General features: G+C 35.3%; 1 protein-coding gene across 1 annotated transcript; it reads left to right on the plus strand.

The window, feature by feature from the left end:
* Positions 1-193: 193 nt before the first annotated feature.
* LOC123566103 (DDB1- and CUL4-associated factor 12-like) lies at positions 194-24586 on the plus strand. Its single transcript, XM_045359961.2, has 9 exons — positions 194-348; positions 13215-13471; positions 14100-14306; positions 17314-17374; positions 19983-20155; positions 20361-20423; positions 21251-21410; positions 21642-21787; positions 22494-24586. The coding sequence occupies exons 1-9, from the start codon at positions 324-326 to the stop codon at positions 22656-22658; spliced, it is 1257 nt and encodes a 418-aa protein (XP_045215896.1). The 5' UTR covers positions 194-323; the 3' UTR covers positions 22659-24586.
* Positions 24587-25124: the final 538 nt, after the last annotated feature.

Consider the following 25124-nt stretch of genomic DNA (forward strand, 5'->3'; position numbering starts at 1 on the left):
CACCTAATGAGCTTGCTCATATCTTTTAACAGTCTGGCCTAGACAAAGCGCCTCCCAGTTATAATCAGTATTTATTGTTGTGCAGTACACTGTAGATGTAGATAATTAATTAGGTACCGGTACGTGACTTGCCGATTTAGCAGCATATTACCTATGCATTAAACAAAATTCACATTGAATAGCATGTCTGAGCACCGCTAAGTGCGAATTGCCTCCCTTGTAGAATTATGTTTTCGTTCTTTTAAAAAAATTGATTGCACTTTTTGCGCATATGACGATGATTTGGTTATCGAATCATTGAAAATTAAATTAAGTAATACACCATGTTTACTAAACTGAAGCATAAGGGTAAGAATGCACTTAGTATTCTTTTGCAATATGCGTCTCTTTTTCGAAGCTAGTCCAGCTCTGCCTCTGGTCTAGAGATTAACAGGTCCCAGAAAAGTCACAAATTAGCTATATTAGCTATATATAGCTAGAAGTAGCTATAAAACCAGTACCAGTAAGGCAAAATATGTCAAAATAAGATGCAAAATGGTCATAATCACGTCCAAAAGGTTTGTACTGGTCATATATGGAAAGTATCATATTTGACCATGACTCACAAGGTTGGTAGTGGTTTCGTCAAATCACCGGTTCGTCATACTTAATTTATATAGTAAGTGAGAAGTGGTTTCGTCATACTTATTGTTATAGTGTAATAATGATTGTTTGTTGGTCGTTTTATTGTTGATGTACTTCGTGTGGCAAACAAGTTGTTAATTTTGCAAAGATAATTTCAAAGCTAATTATTTATACAGAAAATGAAAAGAAAAATAAATGATATAATTGCCGATCGATTAAGATATATAGAGATTTACTTTTTGTTAAACTAATTATTATGGACGAAACTTATGTATTTATTACTGGTTACAAATGTTAAGTTCGACGCAAGACAATTTATTTTTCAAAATGTTAAATTTGAATTAATAAAAAATTAAGAATTTCTATTGAGAATTAAAACATTTTAAATCTATTTTGAAAATATGAATTTGATAAGAAAAAAAAAACAAATACTATAAAAAGTAAAATTTAGATATACAAAATGTATATTTATAGTAAAAGAATTAAAATTCTTATCTTAAGAAGTTAGCGTAACTGTCCCCAAAGCTTAACTGAAGATCGATGATTATTATACTTAAAATGTGCTAAATTCCTTGCATTTCTAGAATGTCAGTGAGGTGCTAATTGTGGCACATTCTGCTCATTAAATTCCCGACATTTCATTGATGTTTCTAATTAGAAATTAATTTATCATCAAAATGTATTTGCAGAAGAAAAACAAAGCGTTTTATATTTTTACATTTATTTACATCATCACAAAAGACACTCATTCAATAATGAAAATAAGAAGCACATTTAATACACAATACAATTTTATACATTATAATACACATGTCAACTCTGAAAAAGAAAAAAAAAAGCAATCAATAGCACATTCAATACACATTACAATATTATACATTATAATACATATGCCATGTAAACTCTGAAAAAGAAAAAGAAGCAATTAATATCACAGTCAATACACAATGCATTTTTATACATATCATGACAACCCTGAAAGAAAAAGAAACAATAGCACATTCAATATTAATACAATATAATTTTATACATTATAAAATATCACATTCAATATCAATACAATATAATTATATACATTAATATAATACACCCTGAAAAAGAAAAAGAAGCAACAGAACATACACATTCAATGTACAATACAATACACTACAAAACACACATTTTCAATGTCAGTTTCTTTGATTTTAATTTATACATCTTCTTGTACCGCGCTGTTGGTAAATCCAGTGAAAGGTCCGAGCCCCGCGATGTTGCTGCATCTACGTAGAAGTTGTGTCGTCGTCAGTTCACCGTCTTCGTATTTGTCCCAAGCGTCAAACAATGCCCCATGGAGTCTGGTGTATCTTGCTCGGTGTAGCCTCGTCAGTAGATGGGCTGATACAAGCCTGATTTGGAGATCTACCGTCTCGGCCTCTCTGCGAAGCAAAGGTACAAGCAGGTAGAACCCCAAATCAGCCCGACCAGCCCGGGTGTTGATTCGTCTGTGCCACCCTGAAAGTAAAAAGAAATACTAATGTTACATTTATCGTTGATAACATTGCATACATAAACTTGCATACAATTTATGATCAAACAGATCAAGCAAAACACATGGCAGCACCACAACACAACTAAAGGTAAGTGTCAGTAAATTTATTAAAACAAAACAGCTTTATGTTAATTTATGTCAATCTCATGGAATAATCAATTTACAGAAGTCTGAAAAGTTTGGTTACCTTCAACGTCGTTGTTTGTCCTGACCGTCTCCCTGAACACACTCCAGTGGTTCGGCTGCCACATACTTCCTTCTATCCACGTACCCTGGACATACTGCGTCACGTGCAGGATTGGGCCGCCGACTTCTAAAGCTTGCTGCTTCAACTGGTGGAAAGCCGCTGGAATTTGCTCTGAAGGGAGGTATGGCAGACACAGCAGTTTCCGTAAGAACCTGTACTTATCTTCTTTTTCCAGGTAGGCAGTGGTAAGACCCTCGGACTGGATTTTACGGTAAACCCGCTGACTCCAATGGAACACACATCCCTTCAGAACACACCCCGGAAAAACTTCCCTTAATGCCTGCCAGGCAGCCGAAAATATAATAAATAGAAATTAATATATTTCTGCATGAAAAATGATTGTATTATGTATTAAATGTTATATGAAAGTTGTATAATAGTTGTCTAATGAAAGTTATTTAACCATTATAGAATTTCACATGATATAAAATCGATTTTTTCTACTTACCAGCTTCAAAGTCCAGCATGAACCATTCAACCTGCGGGCATTCCAGCATACTACGTAGAAATAAGTATTATGGCAAACAAATACTTACTCTACAAATATAAAATTATAAGAGTAAATGTGAAGATAGACACAATTTATTTCCATTGGTACATTTATAACATTCATATTTTAGATATTTAAATATATCTGTTTGCCTAATTTTTAATGTAATTTAATACAAGTCCGATAATTCATATTACCAAAATTGTACATTTTTCTTACAGCATCCTTAAATTATCAACATCTTAATCGCAAGTATGCATGTACCTGCATTCGCGACCAGTGCAGATCAAGATCAGCTTTATATTGTTCGCTAATCATTTTTTTTTTCATGAAATGAAGTATAGATCGGGCCGTCTATTTCAGAAACGTAATATTTATCAAGAACTCGTTTTTAATACACAATAATTTTTAATAACTCATTTGCAATTTGAGTAACATTATCGATTAAGTATGTGCGAATTACTTTAACGCAATCATCGATATTAACTGCCATTAAATAGGTGCGATCATCTTCCATTGTATTGACCTATTATATGCTATTAACTATATAAAGTCTTTATGACGAAACCACTTCTCACTTACTATATAAATTAAGTATGACGAACCGGTGATTTGACAAAACCACTGTAATTCACTCACAACCTGGTAAAAACAAAAAGTTCTACAGTTTCATCAAGCACAACAAAAAAGAAAATGTCGGCATCGCCCCCCTCAAATCAGATGGTCTTACCTACACGGACCCCATCCAAAAGGCTACTATCTTAAACAAACAATTTGAATCTGTCTTTTCCCCTCCCCAGCCCCTTAGTCTGAAGCATATATGTTCCAACGTTCTCTCATCCCCAGTCTCCAAGATGAATAAGATCCAGGTCACCACTGAAGGTGTGGAAAAACTGCTCCATGGCCTATCCCCACATAAAGCCTCAGGACCTGATGAACTATCCCCACGCATCCTAAAAGAACTCCACCATGAGATTGCTCCTGTACTTGCCCATATATACAGGTTAGGCCTAAAAAAAAATAGGTTTGTTTCCTGTAACATGCTGAAAAAAATGGGGGTCGGTAGGTAGGGAATTTTTTTTTTTTTTTTTTTTAATTTTTTTTTAGTAAGTGTCAGAACATTTCAGTGTTTAGTAACCTTATTATCGCCAATTAACTGCCTAATCAGGCCTCAAGCTTAACTTTTTTCAGCAGTTGCCAGCAGGTTCACCAATTGCTAAAATCTAGTAGACCTGCTCAGACTTTAGTGGACCTCCAATTCTATCTCATAAATTGTGATGCTGTAGACGTCATAACTTCATATGACTCAAAGAAACAGGACTTATTTCTAAATAATTAAAAATGGAAGACTGTAGCAATCTGTTATCCCGAAAAATAATTATTTTGAAAAGTGTCCCAAAATATGGACACAATCAGCACCAATGTTGAAAGTGAAAAAAAACAAAACATCAACAATTATCGGTAATCAGTCTGATGATAAACTAAGTAATTGGCCTCGTTTTCATCATCAATTAACACCCCCTCAAAGAGCTAAAAGAAGTGTGTCGGTTATTGTGGCATCTGCAGTGGAGATCAAAGCGGTATAGTTTCCACGAGATTATCATTGCATTACGTCATGTTTTCGCGCCATGTGACACATCACTGTCTGATCGTACTTTCTCGATTCCTTTAATTGTTGAGAAGAAATCAGTAAAAAAGTTTTTTCTTTAATTTTTTAAAAGCGAATGTGCAATATCCCGAATAAACTGACATGTAAATGTGTCAGACCGTGAACGATGCTGACCTATTTGCCCTCAAGAAATTGACATTATTGTTTGAGAAGAATATCTAACAAAGTGTTGTGTCAAAAAATATATGTACGAAGACTCATTTAAAACTTATTAAAAATCGCAACGACATCATACTGCCTCATTTTAAAACCACATTTCTATTTATGTTCATGAGGTCACGTAGCCTATTCTGCCGTGCTAACAGAAATCTGTTTGCCAAAAAATCGTTTTACTCCATGTATTTAAATTGCTGCCGCTTTTTCATTATTTAAGATTTTTTAATTGTGTTTTTTGTATTTTCTGGTCAAAAGTCTGAATTTTATTACCATAGTATGTACCGTTTATTTACTTGAACAAGGAAATAAATAATCAAGATCGCGCTGTTTGAAATTTTACAAAACATTACATGAAAATTTGATCGTTTTAAAAGAATTTTGCCTACATTCCTGTGGGTATCTTATTAAAATTGTTATAGAATTCAAACTGTATTAGTTCTCAAGCGGTGTTGAATATCTGAAGCGATTATATTAAAAAATGAATGCACTACGCACGTTTTTTGTGTCAAAAGTAACTCCGATGAAATTAAGTATTACGATAGGGCGCACGTGCTTGTGGAATGGAAAATTACCAGCATGACGTTTTGATATTTTTATGATTCGCGGGTAAATTCCAGTCAATCCAGGTAATTTTGCCTGACTCAATTTGGTAAAGTTACCACGTAAAAACCACTCACCTGATCGGTGGAGTAGTCCATTCGTGCTATCCTGACTTTAACTCGCCAATGCTTATAACTGTAGAATGCCGTACTAAGGCAAAATCAACTTTCGTTTTGTGAATTCGCCTATATGGATACGATCCCCCACCTCCCACCACCCCTATTTTTTCAATTTTAAGGGTTTTATTTTATTTGCAGACCGTGACTGAAAATTGGTTGACCGTCGGTCTACCCAACTTTTGATAGTGGACCTGCCGATATTTTTGGTTGCGTCGGTCCAACGGTCCACCGCTAAGGTCGAGGCCTGATTTAAATTACTTAATCAAATAAAATTGTTGAAAATTTGCTCCCGCCTTTCAATAACAGATGTTGTTCATACAAGTTTTTTTTTCTACACTGATTCCTTTTGTTCAGTAAACATTGTGTAACAGGCAAAGTTCATAGTTTTGCAGACAGACATAGCTTCGGGCCGTTTTTGGCAATTAGAGATTTTCGGGGCCACAATTAATCTTTTGTCGCAAATGGCTCAAGTGCAACCGACAGCGTGACCCCTGAACAAGTGGTACAAACATGATAATAAGACTGCTCTTCTACGAGTTGTTTATCAATTAACGTTTACACCTTGATCAATAAACACCTTTCATAATGAAGTACTAAATACAAACCGCGAGATAACCACGTGTCAGTCGGCGCGTGGCGTGATTGACATCTGTCAGTAGCTAATTAGTATATGACGCTCCGCCTACTGCCATACTTCCGCTTGTGGCGGCGAACAGTATTGAAATTCACCGGGATTTTGATTGACAAGGGGCAGAACTTTTGAACTCGATATGCATCAAAGAAAACTTCTCGATTTTCGCGGGTGAAAACCCGGAACCTCGAGTCTACCGACAAACAGGCTTTTCACCATGTTGTTTCATGTCGACTGAACCAGGAACGTTCGTGACTATGCGCGACGAGGTCGGGTACAACTAAATTATCCCTATAATCAATAAAGATATAATCAGAATCTCGAATTTCAGCCCATAAAAAAATTGCGATCGGTGGTAAAAACTTATGGTTGGTCGGGTTACAAGAAACAAACATATTTTTTTTTAGGCCTTATCTCTCGAATCTGGCCTAGTACCCAGTGGTTGGAAAAAAGCCAATGTAGCCCCCATATTCAAAAAAGGACTCGCGTCTAAACCTAGTAACTATCGCCCAATTTCCCTAACTTGCATTGCTTCTAAACTTCTTGAACACATTGTTGTTTCCAATCTTATGACCTATTTTGACAAGCATAAGCTACTTAGCCAGTTCCAGCATGGCTTTAGATCAGGTCACAGTTGTGAGACTCAGCTCATTAATTTCACTCAGGAACTTTACAATAACACTGAACAGGGTCAACAAACAGATGTTATTGTCATGGACTTCTCCAAGGCCTTTGACAAGGCCGATCACATAAGACTAATTTATAAACTACAAAGCCTTGGTGTCAACCCACAAATTACCAATTGGGTCAAATCTTTCCTGTCCAACCGATCCCAGAAAGTCGCTGTTGATGGTCATTTTTCCAGTGAACTTCCTGTACTGTTTGGAGTTCCCCAGGGGTCTGTTCTTGGGCCGTGTCTCTTCCTGGTATATATCAATGACTTACCAGACTCGGTCAGATGTAACGCAAGAATGTTTGCAGATGACACCATAATATACCTTACCATCAACTCCATTTCAGATAGTGTATCTCTGCAACAAGACCTCATTAACTTAGAAACCTGGGAGAAGACATGGTCCATGGAGTTCAACCCGGACAAGTGTGAAGTCCTTAGATTCTTTAGAAAGAAAAATCCCGTGGTCTACCCCTACAAACTTCACAACATAGAGTTAAAAACTTGTGAGGCAGCTAAATACCTAGGCATAACCATTTCCAAAGATCTAAACTGGTCCAAACACATTGACAATATCACTTCCAAAGCAACTTCCACTCTTCGCTTCATACAACAGAATGTGAAAACTGACAATAAAAAGGTCAAAATTGCTGCCTATAACACCTGTGTCCGCCCTCAACTTGAGTACTGTTCAAGCGTCTGGCATCCTTGGCAAAAAACCCTCACTAGCAAAGTCGAAAATGTCCAAAGGTCAGCTGCTAGGTACGTCATGTACGACTACAGTTACACCAGGAGTGTTACACAAATGCTGAAAACTTTAGAATGGAATACACTTCAATATAGAAGGTTACACAACTCATTAGTAATGTTTTATAAAACAAGGACCCAGACAGTTGCAGTCGATCAATCTCATCTTATTCCAACTAGAAACCTAAATTACTTAATCCCCATGTCTCACACTCAGTACTTTTCTAACTCCTACTTCCCAAGGACCATCCGTCTCTGGAACTCCCTACCAACTTATGTTAAATCTAGCCCCAGTCTCGGTATCTTTAGAGAGAGGCTGGCGGTGGTCAGTATGTAATTCTATTGCCTCTGCCCCATTTTAACTGTAGCATACTGTCTTTTTTAGCTTTTATTATTTTAACATTGTAACATATAATTTCTTTAACAACTGTTTCTCTGACAGCGCCGCCCAGTGATAGTCGGAAATCGACGGTTGGGTGAAAGATGTAGATGTAGAAGATGAAAGAAATTAACACAAAACCAAGATCTTTGATGTCACATTTTCAATACCTGTGGCAGTATTTTGCGATAAATCATCACTGAATTTTTCACTTTTGATAATCATCGTGTATATGACAAATTTATAAATGACTATTCGCAGAAATTCGCAACATGTATTGAAACTGAAACTGCATAGATCTCCATTCTTTGTGATTGTCTTTTGTCTCATAAACCATTTGAATGGGATAATAACTATTTTATATTTGATATTCATATATTTTGAACAATTCTTATTGGTGTTACAGCTATTTCTAGCTATATATAGCTAGATTTAGCTATATAGCTAAATTGGGACTTTTCTTGGACCTGATTAACCCTTACCCTGCTAACTTGTCCATCTTTGAATTTGGACAGTGCCATTAACTGTTAAAAGGGGTGCTTACCAAAAAGTTACTGACTGAATGGCGACCAGTGCAAATCTTGTGCAGGCTGATCATGATCTACACTGGTCTCAAGGCAGAATGTATCGTGTCCAGCATGGTAAGGGTTAGACTGTTTCAAATAGTATTTGAAGTTATGGATGTTTTAGACATTCTGTCATAATTTATGGACAGACCATAGATCTTTTGAATTTTCCAGTTTAATTCCAGACATCTGGTTATAGAGCAGGTGCTTATTATCGACGAGTTCTGTATCATAAATCTTTAATTTGTTTTTAAGTGAAATAATGTCATCGAAACTCTTAAACATCACAAATGTACAAGAACTAACATTTTACTGATCGTTTCATTGTTTATGAAAGCTGTGCGCCATATTTTTGACTGACCAGAGACAATTTCGTCAGCCACTGTATGTTGTTGTTTCTAAAAGTAGAAGCGCTTACGTCACATGATGAGTGCATCAGTGTCTAAATCTTGCTACTTGTAATTTTTCGCTGATATTTTTGTCAGGTTATATATGTTTATTCGACCTGATGACGTATATTTCGTAGGTTGCTATCCACTAAATGTTATGGCAGTGGCTAGTGAACCGCCACTGTTGCAGCAGACCCGAGGTCTAGTGCACTGTCAGTCTGTCACCGGTGCATACTTGTCAAGTTCCGTGGACAGTTTTCCAGGAGATTTCAGTTGAAAATCCAGGAGATTTAATCGACCAGCATTTTTTAGGAAATTTTTGGTCGAATATAAAACTGTAAAACAGATCATCATTTTCCTTTCTGACTTGTTTTACTGATTTGGGCAATGTATTCAGGGGCTTAAGTTGCATTTTAAAACATTTTAACCCTTATCATGCTGGACACGATTGATTCTGCCTATGCGGCCAGTGTAGATTATCCATGCAGTCTGATCATGATCTGCACTGTTCTCCATTCAGACAGTATCCTTTTGGTAAGCACCCCTTTTAACAGTTACCGTATTTTGGTGTGTATAGGTCGCGGTAATGTATAGTCCGCATCTAATTTTTGCTCTGGAAATGGTCGGAAAATTTAACTTCCAGCGTATTAGTCGCAGTTAAATTTCGGATTTTTTCCCCAGCAATATTTAATATTTACCGGCAAAAAAGTTATGGCGGCGGCCATATTGATGCCACGGACTGAATTATTATCAGAACCTGATTGGTGGAAATCGGACAGTGTTATTTTCGTTCCCAACTGTTTCGTACCAACAGTAGTATCGGTAACAGACTACATCAAAGAAAAGCGGCTTTTTGACACTAATTGGCAGCAGACGGTTTGCGTTTACATTCTGTTATCATGCAAGTTTAAGTGTGAATTGTTTTGCACAGCAATTATAACACCTTTCCGTGTCATGTAATTAACCGCGTTCTTTTGATTCTGAGTAAAAAGATTAACAAAATATCTCTGTTTGGATTTTTTTCTTTTATTTAAAAATCAAAAGTAAAAAATTATCTTTCAAATTTTTAATACGCTAAGAATTAGTATAAACAATGTTTGGAATGGAGGACGGATCTGTCCGGATTTTATCCAACCCGGAGTACATGTCAATGGCGTCCAGTAAAACGAAAGTAGAAACAAACGTAATTTAAGACTGCAAAAACATCTTTGAATTAGTCATTCGTAATTTTAATAGTCTGTATCGGTTATTTACGATATATTTTATTGAAAGTAACCGCTATTTGCTGAAAAGCCGCCGATATTGATATTTTTTATCCATTTTGTTCGTTCGTAACAGATGCACGTAATTTTGCGAGAGCTACGGTCAGAAAATTGGCCCGAAAAAAAAACTGCTGGCAATGTTCTGTCGTATAGGTCGCAGGAACTTTTTCAGGCAGCAAAATGGGTAGAAAAAGTGCGACCTATACACACCAAAATACGGTAATGGTACTGTCCAAAATGAAAGATGGACAAGTTCATTATGGAAATTCAACAGGGTAAAGGTTAAACAAAAAAGTTTTGATTTAAATTTATTTAATTATTATTATCTGATTGTCATTTATAAGCAGATGAACTAGCTAGTCTCTTTTTGTGAATAATCTGCTGGTCTTTTTGACATTCCTAGATTTTTAGCACTTGAGCAGTAGCTAACATAGATTGGAAATAAACATATTTCACCATTTTAAATTCATAATTAAAAGTGCTTTTTACTCATAGAAATGAAATACAAAATCATCAGATCATAGCTGTTAAAAAAATATTAAACCCATCTGAGTTGTTTTCTCTTAATTCTGCCATCAGTGGTAATGATTGCCATCACTCCAATAAAGGTCGGCTCTTTTATCTATTCAAATGTATCCCTAAATATCTTTTCCCACCTAAATCTTCCATAAACAAGCTCCTGTCTTCATCATATAAATGTAAACATCACCACTTGCCAATTAACACAATCTAAAAAAATAGCAGAATACACACACCTGTTTGCAGCAGAATGTATGCCGGTGCAGCAGACTTGAGGTCTAGTACACCATCATTTTTGTTATATATAAAATATAGCCTTTATGTGAAGTATAATTATAAGATATTGTCACCAGTAATATGTATGAACATTATTAAAAGAATGAAGTAAGTTAAACCTTGACTTACCAGTTAATTTACCATTTTACCTCAATGTGCTGATCTTAGGCAACAGTAGTATCTGCCATTTACTAAGATATTTCCAAATAATAACATTGTGTCGCTTTTGGCAACGGTCGGTTAATAGAACGTTTAGTTATGACGGAATGATATTTAAGAAGAGCGTTCAGTTATGACATAATGAATTTCATTGGGAAAAAAAAAATTTTAATTTTCATAAACAGCATATATTTATGTAAGTAAGTAAGTAATCAGTTTAAGTTGAATAAAAGTATGGATACATATACGTCTATCAAAATTAAAATTCGAACAATTTCAGATTCATTATGTCACATCCAGGCCACACCGGCTGCCAACCTATTGTATATATATAATATAAAGTGTGTAAAGATACAAAAATTTGAAAAAGTCAGTGTAAATATCTTGTATAGACTGTCTCTGTGGTGCTCTTCCAGCTGCCGACCGATTGTGAATAGCGACAACCAAAAAAAGACAACAGAATTTTTTTTTTAAATGTATATATCATTAAAATATGGCCCTGTGGAGCGCTTCCTCGTGTTGTGGCCTGGATGTGACATAATGAATCAGAAATTAAGTTCGAATTTCAATTTTGAATTCAAAATTTATATCTTTTTTTTTTTTTTCAAAGAAACTTATTCTGTCATAACTGAGCGCTCTTCTTAAAAGCATGTCCATCGTAACTATTAACCGACCGTTGCTGAAAGCGACATAAAGTTATTATTTGGAAATACCTTAGTAAATGGCGGATACTACTAAGGATGGTAAAATCCAGATAATATAGAAATTTGGATTTCAGGTTTAGTTTTGAGATCAGTGTTAATCTGTTGAGTTTTCGTTAGTTGTGTGGGAACAATACATTTCTGGAAGTTGGGTGAAGGTCACTGAAAATCTGGAAAATAACAGACAACATTCATGGAGAGTTATCTTCCTTTTTCATTGCAACTGATTATGCAATGGTATCTGTATTCTTCCAAAACAGCATGTCTTTCTGAAAAATGGGTGCCAAAATTATTAAGAAATCCCTAACTGGCTTGTCTAGTTGTACAGATCTGTACCTCTATAATTAGATCTTAGTGGGATTGATCCATACTCCTAGACACTTCCTAGTTTAATTCTGAGACAGTCTGCTTGAAAGAGTCCAAGCAAGGCATGACAACAGTGTGATGAGGCAGACTATTCCTAACCCAGTCTGAGGTTTGACCAGAGGCCATGGTAACAGCTTACTTGTTCAGTACACTGCTGTCAGCACTAAGTGACTAACAAAGTAGCATTCTTTCATGTCTGTCATACACATCTAAAACACTTTTCACATTGTGCTATCTCTATGCGGGAAGGTTGTCACCCATCAGTAACCATAGACTCTCTTTTTTTTAACCAGCTGTTATCCAAATGTTAGTTGGAACTTTCCTTCACCCATGTAAATAGTTCATCATAATGCGACTAAAGTTGCCTGATCTTTACCCATGTCAGAAGAAGAAAACATTTAGGCAGGTATATTTGACTAATTGATTTAATGTTCTTTCAAAGTACTGTGTTTCACATCACGAAAAGTACACAGTTACTTAATTGGCGGAGCATTTATGCTTATTGCTTAGAATAATCGTCACATACAGCGAGCAGTATTCTGAAGTTCATAGTAATTTATTTTCACTTTAAATGCATGCATTTTACATCATTTGTATGCATGAATGGGAATGTTTTACTGCAGCATATCAGTTTGGTAACTCCATACCGTTTCATGTATCATTTTACGGCTTAACCATAACATATTGATATATCGGTAATACCACTCATCCCTAGTTATGAAAATAATTTCGTCTTAAGTAAAAGGATGAACCATTTAGATTGAAGTTTTAGGTGATTTTTTTTCAAATGATTGCTTCAGTGTCATTCATAACAAAGTTGAAGATTCTTCTAAACCACAGGTTGATTTTTGAAAGAAATTTACAGAAATGTTCTTTGTGATACCCTCTACTAAAATTATAAGCCATATAAATGTACTTTAAGTATCATTCATGTCAAATTATTTTAAGAACAATCAACATTATTTTTGCGCAAGCACCATACATGCTATGTAACCTGTATGATAGTAAAGTATTAGCAGTCAGAGAGATGTATTTATTGTTACAGGTTGTCTGTCTTTCTTAAAATTGGTAATAGTAGAAGAAGCCTTGACATTGTAAAATTATTGTTTTCAGATGGATTATGTGGATCCTCACGAGAGCATTTACATGCCTGTATTGGTAAAGAACTGTTTTTGTACACACAGCAACGGGAACTTGGATTGCGCAATATCTGTAACTTGGATCCACAGAAAATAGTAGATGATTATGCATCTCAGGTTATGCCACAGTTGTTCCAAGAGAAAGAATACCAGCTTGGACAAATTAATAAGATATTTTCCTCTCAGTGGCTCAACACAAAACAAATTGTGTTTGGGACGAAATGTAATAAGGTATACAAGTGATTTTACATATTTTTGTGTGTCAGTCTTTAAAGTACAATATTTTAGAAATGACTGTAATATGTTATTAGCTTGAGTGTTCAAATAATATGGAGAACTGTTGTACTCAACTCAGCGTCACCATCAGTGTCAGTGTTGCATTCAGACCTCAAAAGCTTTCTTATCATCACACCTAAATAGCCAGTATGGGTGGATATAATGAGCATGTATCAAAACATCACTAACCAGCATCAAAATAGTCCAACACCCAGTCTCCTGCGACAGTTATTGTTGTTCCTCTGATGAGTTGAAATTTGATAATTAAAGGGTCAGTAATAGTTCCAGATTTGATAGTTTACAGTATATTCAATGCACACTTCATATCCGTAATAAAACTGCCAAGATCTATAGGTATCTGGCAACTTCAACTTTTGAACATAAAATGAATGGGAATTTTACGTGTTCGTTGGGATTAAATTTCGTGGATTGACTCAACCTCGAAATCCATGAAAATTAGTCCCCCACGAATATTTATGATTTCACAGTATCTGAATAAATGATACTTGGTAACGCCATTACTTCTGGTTTATCATGCAAACCAAAAAAAAAAATTTCATTTCTTAATTGTCTTTGTTTTCAGTTGGAGGTAATAGATTTACAAACAGGAAACCTGGATCATATACCATCCTTGAAAAGTAGTAATAACAGTGTACCTGCTGGTTGCCCTTGTGGTATTCACAGCATTGCTGTCAACCCATCAAAAACTCTTCTCGCCACTGGAGCAGAAAATACAAATGACCTTGCTGTGTACAAATTACCAACATTTGATCCAGTTTGTGTTGGTGAGGTAAGAAAATCTTCGTTATTTATGATTTTTTTTGTTGTTATTTTCATTTCAAAAGAAGGGTATGCCTGTAAAAGTCAAGCCTCTGTTTGCTCTTCAGTTCAGTGAAATACCTTAAATTTGGGCAAAGATTAATTACTGTAGACATAGCCATTTTTCTTCCACTTTTTTTCGAATAAATTGTTTCAAAAATTGTCAGCTGTTTTTGAACTGATGCTCCACTGAATCTGACATGTTACACTGTAACTAATTGTGGACTGTGGAGACATAGTTTTGACATGTTATAATGTAACTGATTTGTTGAGACAAAGTTCTGATATGTTATAATGTAACTGAATTGTGGAGACACAGTTCTGACATGTTATTATGTAACTGAATTGCGTAGACACAGTTCTGACATGTTATAATGTAACTGAATTGCGGAGACACATTTCTGACATGTTATAATGTAACTGAATTATGGAGACACAGTTCTGACATGTTATAAAGTAACTGAATTATGGAGACACAGTTCTGACATGTTATAAAGTAACTGAATTATGGAGACACAGTTCTGACATGTTATAATGTAACTGAATTGGGGAGATATAGTTTTGACATGTTATAATGTAACTGAATTGCGGAGAGACACAGTTCTGACATGTTATAAAGTAACTGAATTAGGGAGACACAGTTCTGACATGTTATTATGTAAATGAATTGCAGAGACACAGTTCTGACATGTTATTATGTAACTGAATTGCAGAGACACAGTTCTGATATGTTATAATGTAACTGAATTGCGGAGACACAGTTCTGACGTGTTATGATGCAACTGCAGTGTTCGCGTTTACGGCGTAAAATTATCTAAATATGCAACGAATTTGGTTGGTACGCAAATTTTTCAAGACCATTGCGTACATGGGACGCAAAGTAAAAACGGAACTGAATGTTTTAATTTAAAGACAACAAATTTATACTAATCAGGATGTCGGACTCATTTTCAGCAGCATCATTTTCTAAAAAAACACACAGAGTGACGTAGCCTGTAGTCATTCAGTGACATATTCAGACTGGTTTAGCCTATTGATCAAAATCTCTACTTATCGATGTAAATTATATGGAAACAGTCCAGTTCCTTCTTGCATTGCAAACCAAAAGTAAGATGGAGTCTCCGGCGAACGCGAACACTGGTTTTATTTTTCAAAACAGGGCTTTAGCTAGAGGTTGACATGAGTGAAATTCAAGTCGCCGAATTTTTGTTATTCATCCACTAACAGCCTATTGTGATACAGCTTGTTGACACTTTACTCGAATACACATGGCATAATTTCGCCTCTGTCTCCTGATACAGAGAAGTTTGAAAGCAATTATAATGGTCGCTGACACCTTTGATTTGATAAACTAAACAGTAGGGATTTAGAGCGCTCTATAGTACATTCTCCTATGACTTTTCAAAAAATTATCTTACCTTGAATAATTTCCTTAAATCCATGTAATTTGAATCATTTTTACTCCGAACTTAGAAACATATCACTGACACTTTCTGTGACGAAAATAACTTTACTGAAATATACACAAATTTCTGACAGCTGCTGCAGAAACTGGGTTAAGCATGATTGGCAACTTTTTCTTTTGATGTGTGCCCACATTAGGGGATCAAAAGGACCGTGTTACCCTTTGTGTGACGTTACTGCTGCTGATGTCATGATGGCATGTATTTAACTCACACAGTCAGTTCTAGTACAATATTGCTTTTATAGATTTTAGTGTTTTGACTAAACATTGCACTAGGAGCAGCGAGCTTGATTTTAATTTTTGCTGGGCTAATTTTAGAATATGAAATGATCAAACTGTTTTGAAATTGTATTCATAGATCTAACTAAACTAAAGGGTGTTTGGTTTTGGCAGTGATTAGGAAATTAACTGGAAAAAATACTTAGAATTACAATTTACAGTAATCACATTATATAAATTCACAAGAATGAGAAATTAGATTAACAAGGATAAGAAAGCAGATTCACTGATCTTTTCAGTTGGTTTGTTTTATAATTTGATAGACTTGAACAAAATTTAATAGATTTAAACAAAGAAGTGACTTTTTCCGTAAAATCTTAGTCTAGTGCTTAAACGGAGTGTATATCAAAATCCCCTTGATCAAAATCCCCTCCACTGAAAAATGACTGTGTGTTACAAAATCCCCTTCACACATTTGCAGGGGGTATCATAATCCCCTCTGTGATTAACATTATAGATATATAGATATTAGGAGTGTATATCAAAATCCCCTTGATCAAAATCCCCTCCACTGAAAAATGACTGTGTGTTACAAAATCCCCTTCACACATTTGCAGGGGGTATCATAATCCCCTCTGTGATTAACATTATAGATATATAGATATGAAGGGGATTTTGTAACACCCTATCATTTTTCAGTGAAGGGGATTTTGATCAAGGGGATTTTGATTGTCTCCCGCTTAAACCTGTTAAAGTAACTATTAACTGGTCAAACCCATTATATTTGATGTAACTTTGTAGATTCTAATATTTTTATACCTCTGTTATGTTTATCAGAACTGGAATGCATTTATGAAGTTAAAGCAGTGTTATTTATTGTAAAACATGGACATTTGTCAATATTATAGCAGTAAAACCTGGAACTCAACCATATTTGGCTGGGACTCAACATTTTTGGGAGTACTGAGTCCCAGGGACTCGGTGAAATTTTCAGAAAACGCGAACACTGAACTGAAGTGCGGAGACACAGTTCTGGCATGTTATAATGTAACTGAATTGTGGAGACACAGTTCTGACATGTTATAATGCAACTTTTTTGTCATTTTCACAGTCTGGATGAAAAAAATAAGAACATTCATATGTCAGTAAGTTTAAACAAAATATGTTGTGAAAACTTGAGTTTACCTGGCAGTAAAAACTTGAGTTTACCTGGAAATCTGTAATCACAATACTTTAAATGTTATTTAAATATGAAAAAATGCATACATAACCCAGTGTTTTGCATCTGTTACAGAGAGCACATAATGATTGGATATTTGATATTAGCTGGCTGGATGATGAGTTTCTGGTAACAGGTATGTACGTGTACATATATATGGGCCATTCCGTGACAAAACCTGTATTAGTGACAAAAATCAAAATACTCATGAAGAACATTCTTTCACGTTTCAATATTAATAATCGTTATTACAAGACTTACAACACTCATAAGTATTTAGGGACGTGACATTAAGAAAATCATGAATGCAGTATGACGTTGCTGTGCATAATTCTTATGTCATTTCTGCGACAAATTATACATATCACTTCCTAACATCATACATTTGACTATTTAGAAACAGTTTAAAATGATTTTACTGAAAAAAAAAATTACCTTTTATTTTTGGTTCCATTAATACATCCTTTTATCTGTACACCTCTGTATTCTCATGATGCGTTGGTGCTTTTGAATTTCGGTTGCCTTTACAAAACAAGTAACATTTATTTGGATAATATGGTAGACTTTGATTTGCCTTTAAATAACTAAATAACATTATACTAGTTTTAGCATGAACATAAGAAAAACAAAGTCTTTCAAGTATTTCGATCTATTTAATATTATGCAAAAATTGTATCATGTCACTAATACAGGTTTTCTCATGGAACTGCCCATATATATTGCTGTAGAGGGATTTGTCTAAAAGTACAGACATTTATTTCTTACCTTTGGGACAGAGTATTCCAAATATTACACTGGTGTGAGATAATCTTACCTCACACCAGTCATGGACTTCTTTATGAAAATAGCCATTACTTGGTGGATCCTTAATATTTGCCATAAACACATGAAAATATTCAGAAAGTGAGAAAATAAATGTACCACACCCATTAGTTTATGGAAAGAAGCTCGACCCTCCATTTGAGACATATTTCATCCTCCTTGTTAGCTCATTTGAGCACACGACATTCGCTGTCCATCCATCTGTCCATGAACACTTTTCTTCAAACCACATCTCCTCTGAAACCATGTGGTGGAAGTTGATGACACTTGGCCTGGATGTTCCTTAAGAGGTCTCCTTCCAATATTGTTCAAATAGTTGTTTGGTTGCACATAAGGGCTGCCAGAACAAAAATTAGAAAAATTTTCAAACAACCTCTTAAACTGCTTGTCCGATTTGAAAATAAGTTCACACAAATGGTCCATGTGTGACCCACTACCAAAATCGTTCAAATTATTCCGATTTCGTCAACAAACATGGCCACCAGAGGGCTTGATCATTTCTCCCTGTATATTGTGGAAAAAAATCTTATATGAAACTGATGGCCCAATTTTAAAACAGATTTACACAAATGGTCCGCTACCAAAACTTTTTAAATTGCTTCGACTCGGCAAAAAAAAGTGGTTATCAGTGGGGCATGGTCACTTTTCCCTATATGTATTAAGTGAAAACTTTAAAAATCTTGTCAGAAACAGCAAGGTCAATTTTAGAATGTTTTTAACAAATGTTCTTGTGGTGACTAAAGGTTGTTCAAATTATTATGATTTGTCAAAAAACATGGTCACCAGGGGGCAATGGTCAGTTTTCGCTAAATGTATATAGTGGAAACTCTTTTAAGTTTTAATGTCAGAAACTGATGGTCCAATTTTGAAATAAGTTTGTACAAACATTTTTATGCCCCCGAAGGGAGGCATATAGTTTTTGAACCGTCTGTCGGTCCGTCGGTCTGTCAGTCTGTCGGTCTGTCAGTCTGTCAGTCTGTCCGCAATTTTCGTGTCCGGTCCATATCTTTGTCATCGATGGATGGATTTTCAAATAACTTGGCATGAATGTGTACCACAGTAAGACGACGTGTCGCGCGCAAGACCCAGGTCCGTAGCTCAAAGGTCAAGGTCACACTTGGACATTAAAGGATAGTGCATTAATGGGCGTGTCCGGTCCATATCTTTGTCATCGATGGATGGATTTTCAAATAACTTGGCATGAATGTGTACCACAGTAAGACGACGTGTCGCGCGCAAGACCCAGGTCCGTAGCTCAAAGGTCAAGGTCACACTTAGACGTTAAAGGTCATTTTTCATGATAGTGCATTGATGGGCGTGTCCGGTCCATATCTTTGTCATTCATGCATGGATTTTAAAATAACTACGCATGAATGTGTGACACAGTAAGACGACGTGTTGCGCGCAAGACCCAGCTCCGTAGGTCAAAGGTCCTAAACTCTAACATCGGCCATAACTATTCATTCAAAGTGCCATCCGGGGCATGTGTCATCCTATGGAGACAGCTCTTGTTTAGATGAAAAAACATAGCCGCCAGGGGGGTCCTGAGTCAGGCATACATTGTCTTTGATGATTTGATCAAAGGCACTGTGTCTAAAATCATTCATCCTCCATCTCTGATTCATGTGGAGAAGTTTGCAAGTACCAATGGAGAACAGGTAAGCACTGGAACGAAATCCAGGAACACTGGTTAGGTTAACTGTCTGTCATTATATAACTGAAATATTGTTGAAAAATGGCGCTAAACACAAAACTAATAAACAAACAATCATTTTAAATGTGTGAGCAGCAGTTTTCAAATCATGTTATATCCTAATCTGTTGTACAGCTATTTAACAAAATCTTGCAGTTTTATGAATATAAAACTTAGAAATGCTTGAAAGAGTTGCTTTAATGTACTGTACATGTATGAAAATTTGCAGGTTCTCGGGATAGTCATCTTGGTTTATGGAGAATTGATGGAATTGATGATGTTGACTCCTCGCCTCTGAACAGCCTGCAGGTGCCTGAGTACAGTATTACATCTCCACTCCTTGTCAAAGAATGTACTGACGCACGCAAAGTTCGAGCACTTGCATACCATGATGAAAGAAAAGTATGACATTAATATCAATTGCACCTTTGAAATAACCTGTAGTTTTTAAAGTGTGTTATTGTTCCTGTGTGATCTAAAAAAAAACGTCTACCATTTTTTTAAGTGTAATATTATTTTTTTCTTAAATATTAGTGTTAAGTCTTGTTATTTATAGGAATTACAATATTAATGACTATGTGTATATTAAATGTGTATTCTGCTTCAGGAGCTAGCAGTGTTGTCACTGAATGCATACTTCCATATATGGGATGTAGAGACATTCCGTATGGTAAGTAAAATTTGTCTCATTAGTTGATTTATCCTGACACTTACTATTATGTGCAGTGTAAATTCTATTGAAATTGGTTTTATAGACAACAGAACAAGCAGGCTAGATAGGACTATGTTATGGTTAAAGCTTCTTTCCCACAGATTGGATGAAGAAATTTTCCAACATATTCATTTCCACCAAGTTTGGCATAGATGTATATATGACACTGAAAAAAATGGTAAAGTGGTTGGAAATAAGATTTAGATATTGGTAAAAATGCATGAAGAATTGAAATTTTCTGCATAATTTCAGAAGTGTTGCAAGGGTTTGCTACTTTCTGAACAATATTTTTGGTTATTTAAAAGCATATCTAGCAAAATTCATGTGTCAAAAAGTTTGTTCCACTAGTCGCTTTCAGAGTACTCACTTTTTTATGGGTTTTAGAGATAAAAATTTAATATTTTTCGCCTAAAATATGTGTGCAAGTCTCTTTAAGACATAAGTACTGTTTCTAAACATAGCTTAAACATAGATATTAGAAATAATGTTATAGTTTGGTTTAAACAAAATAGAATATCACATGTTTGTATTCTTAACCTTGAGCCTGCTGGCGGCAAGTGATTTGCCTTTGCGGCCAGTGCACACCAAGATCAGCCTGCACGTCGTCCATGCAGGCTGATCTTTGTCTGCACTGTTAGCTATTCAGGGAGTAAATTTAAATGATCACCCCTTTGAATATGTAATGGTACTGCCCAAATTGGAAGACAGACCAGTCCATTTAAGAAATTTAGCAGGGTAAAGGTTAAGTGGTAAATGTATTATATTGTATTTTTATTTATCTACAGGTGTATAATCGTAAGCTACAGAATAGCAAAGAGAATGTGTGTATGTGTGTGTCCAAACCAAAGACATTATATGCTATAGGTTCCCAGTCACACGTTAATTTGGTAGACCCTAGATCTAAACACACGCTTACCACAATCATTTCTAAATATAGAGGAGGAGGTGAGTGCAATACACTGTTTTTCAGGTCTTCTCATTAATGGTTGTCATAAAAATTTTGAAAATAATCATTCATGCAGAAAATTGTATGAAGTGTGTCTGAAAGTGGGATACAACAAAAGAAGTTAAAACCAGTATTACATGTAGGGATAAAGCAAGTTTTTAGTGTTATGATATCTGCAGATGCTGAAACAGGAAACATTGTAAATGTTGATAATTATTTGTCTGTTGCAGGTATAAGATCTGTCAGTTTCCGTGAAGATATTATAACTATAGGTACCGGCACTGGTCACATATTGTTCTTTGATCTGAAAGGTGGAAAATACCTAGAAAGTGGGTGTGGTCATTCCTGTTCATTGAATCTAGGGAAAGGTTGGCTGGTACGTATTTAAGATAAATGCTTGCATTGCAAATTTGGCAGTCATTATTTTCATGATATCTTGCAAATCTTGAAAATATTTAGTTATATAAGCATGTGCAGTGAAAACCCACAAAACTGGAAACACTCTAAATAAAAACCTTTCTAAGCTGGAAACCCAAATGAACTGGAGCCCTTCTAAAATGGAAATTGGAAACTCCTCCAAGCTAAAAAGGCCGGTAATCATGAACACTTTAATCTCTAAAACTGAAAGTTGCCATAACATCCTTTGAAATGCATCTATTCAGCTGAAACTTGGCAGGCTGTTTGTTTTGTGTGAAGTTTCATTAAAATCTACAAGATTTACAAATATAGTTCAACCTGCCTTAGCAGCCACCTGTATTGGGCATCCACATGGCAGGCATCTTAATAGAGGTTTGAATGCAGGTAAAAAGTACTTTCAAAGTTGTTAATCTAAATTCCAGACATTGATGAATATGGACCCAGAATTCACACACCAAAATTAGAACCGAAATAACTGATTAATGGAAATTAACATAATTTAGATGTTTACTTTTTCTTATTATATACTAAAGAAGTTTCAAGGAGTCTGTGTTACCAACCAAGATGCTGTTTTTACCAACATCCTCAAAGTGGGATATTTCACATTATCTCTCAAAAGATACAAAATTCAAGCGTCATGCCTGTTGACACGTTTTATTTTGCAGTTACATGATGAAAACTACATGGGATTTTTCATGCATCAGTACAACCAAGAATTCCCAAATGCAATCTACACACATCAATATGATGACTCTGGGACGAGATTATTTGTCGCAGGCGGACCTCTGCCTGCTGGATTATGGGGAAATTATGCAGGATTGTGGTCCTAGCATCATGTACCATTAGATTTTACACTTAGATTTTAATTCATTGGGTACTTTTGTAATTAAGTGCGAAAATAGCAGAAAGAGATTAAATGTGGATGCCATAGCACAATTGCAATAAAAGTTTTTGTACGAAAAGACTGTCAGTGCTTGATGTTTGGACAAGTTAATTTAGCAATGCTTTTTTGCATTTGTTTTTCAGACAGAATGGCATTACTTAAAAAATTGGTAAGAATGTGATATTTTTATTAACGTTTTCATGCCCCTGGTGTCAAACCCCTAGGAGGCATAAAGTGATTGATCTGTGTGTCCATCATCTTTCATAAGCAGTTCCTTCAATTTCCATCCAGTTCATATGGAACTTAAGTATTCATCATAATCATGTAATGGACATGTACATGTTTTCAAAACTTTCATGAGCAATAATTTTTATGCCCCCTCACCCCCACCCACCTTCAAAGAAGAGGGCAGTATATTGTTTTGCTCATGTTATTGATTATTTTTAATATGCTCCACTTCCAAAAAGAAGCGACATGTTGTTTTGCTGTTGTCCGCCTGTTTTATGTTGGTCAGTAGACAGTTGTTTCTGATCAGTAACTAGAGAATGCTTTGGTTTATAATGGTCAAACTTCATAAAAGGTTTTGTGTGGTCAGTTGATGACCCCTGTTTTTGGGTCAGTAGGTCAGCAGTCAAGGTCATTATGACCTCTTGGCTGAAACGGACTCCCATCAATAACTGGCGCTTGTTTTCGCTCTCAGTTCTATAAGATGATTGGCTGTGATCTTTCTATTGTTTATGAGGCAAGTAGAAGAAAGGTCAAGGTCATAGTAGTATTTAGACTGAAAAAGAGTTTTATGTTGAGAATTGGTGGACACCTTGGCCTGCAGTAGCCATACTTAATAGGATGTATTTGGTCACTTGTTGGCTACTCTTTTTCTTTTGGATCAATAGGTCAAAGTGACCTTGAGGCTAAAAATGGTTTTTGATCATTAGCAAGGGGGCTACAAGGTCAAGTAATTAAGGTCACTGACTTGAAATCACTTGCTCTCACTGATGTGAGTTTTAGTCCCACTCAGAGTGTTTAATTCTTTATTTGAGGAAGCCATTCAGCTGGCTTATGGAATGTCAGTGGTTCTACCCAGGTGCCCACTTGTGATGAAATAATGCACAGAGGATCACCTTGGGTCTTCTTCAACCATCAAAGCTGGTTATGCTACAACTGAGATAGTCACCTTCCAGTAGGGGACTTTGCCCTGATACTTCATTCATTTGTTATATCATGTATTTTCAGGGTGCATGTATCATAAGATGTTAATATCATTCTTATTCTGCAATATTTTTTCTTCTGTCTGTCCATATTTCACAGTTTTTTTTTTAGTCTGACAGTTAAAGCCCCAACTTTTACTACCCTGGCAGTAAGTTTTGTAGGAGGAGCCTATCAAATAACAAGGCTACTCTAGGCTGTCTGTTAGCTAAAAATAGCTCACTTTAAATGATTCACAGGCAAATGTAAACAATGGTCAGTTGAATAAGAAATTTGAACTAGTTTGCATGTTTTGATGGTAAAAAACTATTATTATCCATATTGTGCATCCATATCAGTATCAATCCTATGAAAAATTGAGTCAAGACTAGCATTCCTGATTTTTAATCTTGTTTATGTAAATTTAACAATGAAACTCAAAATCAAACATTCATTAAACTAAAATTCTGTCATTGCTGGCTGCTCCATTAATTAAGATAACCTAGCAATAAATGTAGAAATAATAAACTTTAAGTCTGGGATGCAGAACAATACACACAAATTAGCAAGTGCTGCTGTGATAAGGACTAATAAAAATGATAAGCTATTTGAAATTATATTTATCACTGTATGTCTGTAATTAGTAGTTTCCTATTTTTTTATTTTCTTTAAAACATTTTTATGATATGAGATATAAAAATATAACTGTAGAAATGACTATGATATTCTATTTGGTTTAAAAATTCAAAATTACTTTCTGGAGTAGTTTTGCAATGCACTCTAGCTAGGTGTTAATTCCATTGATACGAAGCCTTCTGACGATCAGGTTTGTTGATAAAATTAACCACGTGGGAATTGTTTACATTCTCTGTTCCTCTAGGGTTCATGACCTCATTAGCTCCTCCTGGCAAATTCAAATTTTTGGCAGTTAGGTTCAAATAATTTTTTGAAACTATACTTCAACATTTTTTGTTTTAAAAAATAAAAACACCAATTGATAAAGAATATTTCAATGTGTATTTATGCAATTTTTCATAACTTTTTATTCAGTGGTTTATTTAAAATTTTGAAAAAGGACTCTCTGATGTGAAACATGCATAATTTATATAAAAACCTGCCCCAGCACCATCTTGTGGCTTTTATATGGCAGTTGGGGGTTTAAGGAATAAGATCAAAGAATTATCAGAAATTGTCATTTGCAATGACCTTGACATATGTTCCAACAAAT

The sequence above is a fragment of the Mercenaria mercenaria genome, chromosome 8, assembly GCF_021730395.1.
Source record: "Mercenaria mercenaria strain notata chromosome 8, MADL_Memer_1, whole genome shotgun sequence".
NCBI lineage: Eukaryota > Metazoa > Mollusca > Bivalvia > Venerida > Veneridae > Mercenaria > Mercenaria mercenaria.

Excerpts from the sequence above, each read along its gene's own strand:
- LOC123566103 (XM_045359961.2), top strand. The coding sequence starts at position 324 with ATGTTTACTAAACTGAAGCATAAGG. Across the intron at positions 13,472-14,099 it reads TTGGGACGAAATGTAATAAG|TTGGAGGTAATAGATTTACA; the intron begins GTATACAAGTGA and ends CTTTGTTTTCAG. Across the intron at positions 21,411-21,641 it reads TTCTAAATATAGAGGAGGAG|GTATAAGATCTGTCAGTTTC; the intron begins GTGAGTGCAATA and ends TGTCTGTTGCAG.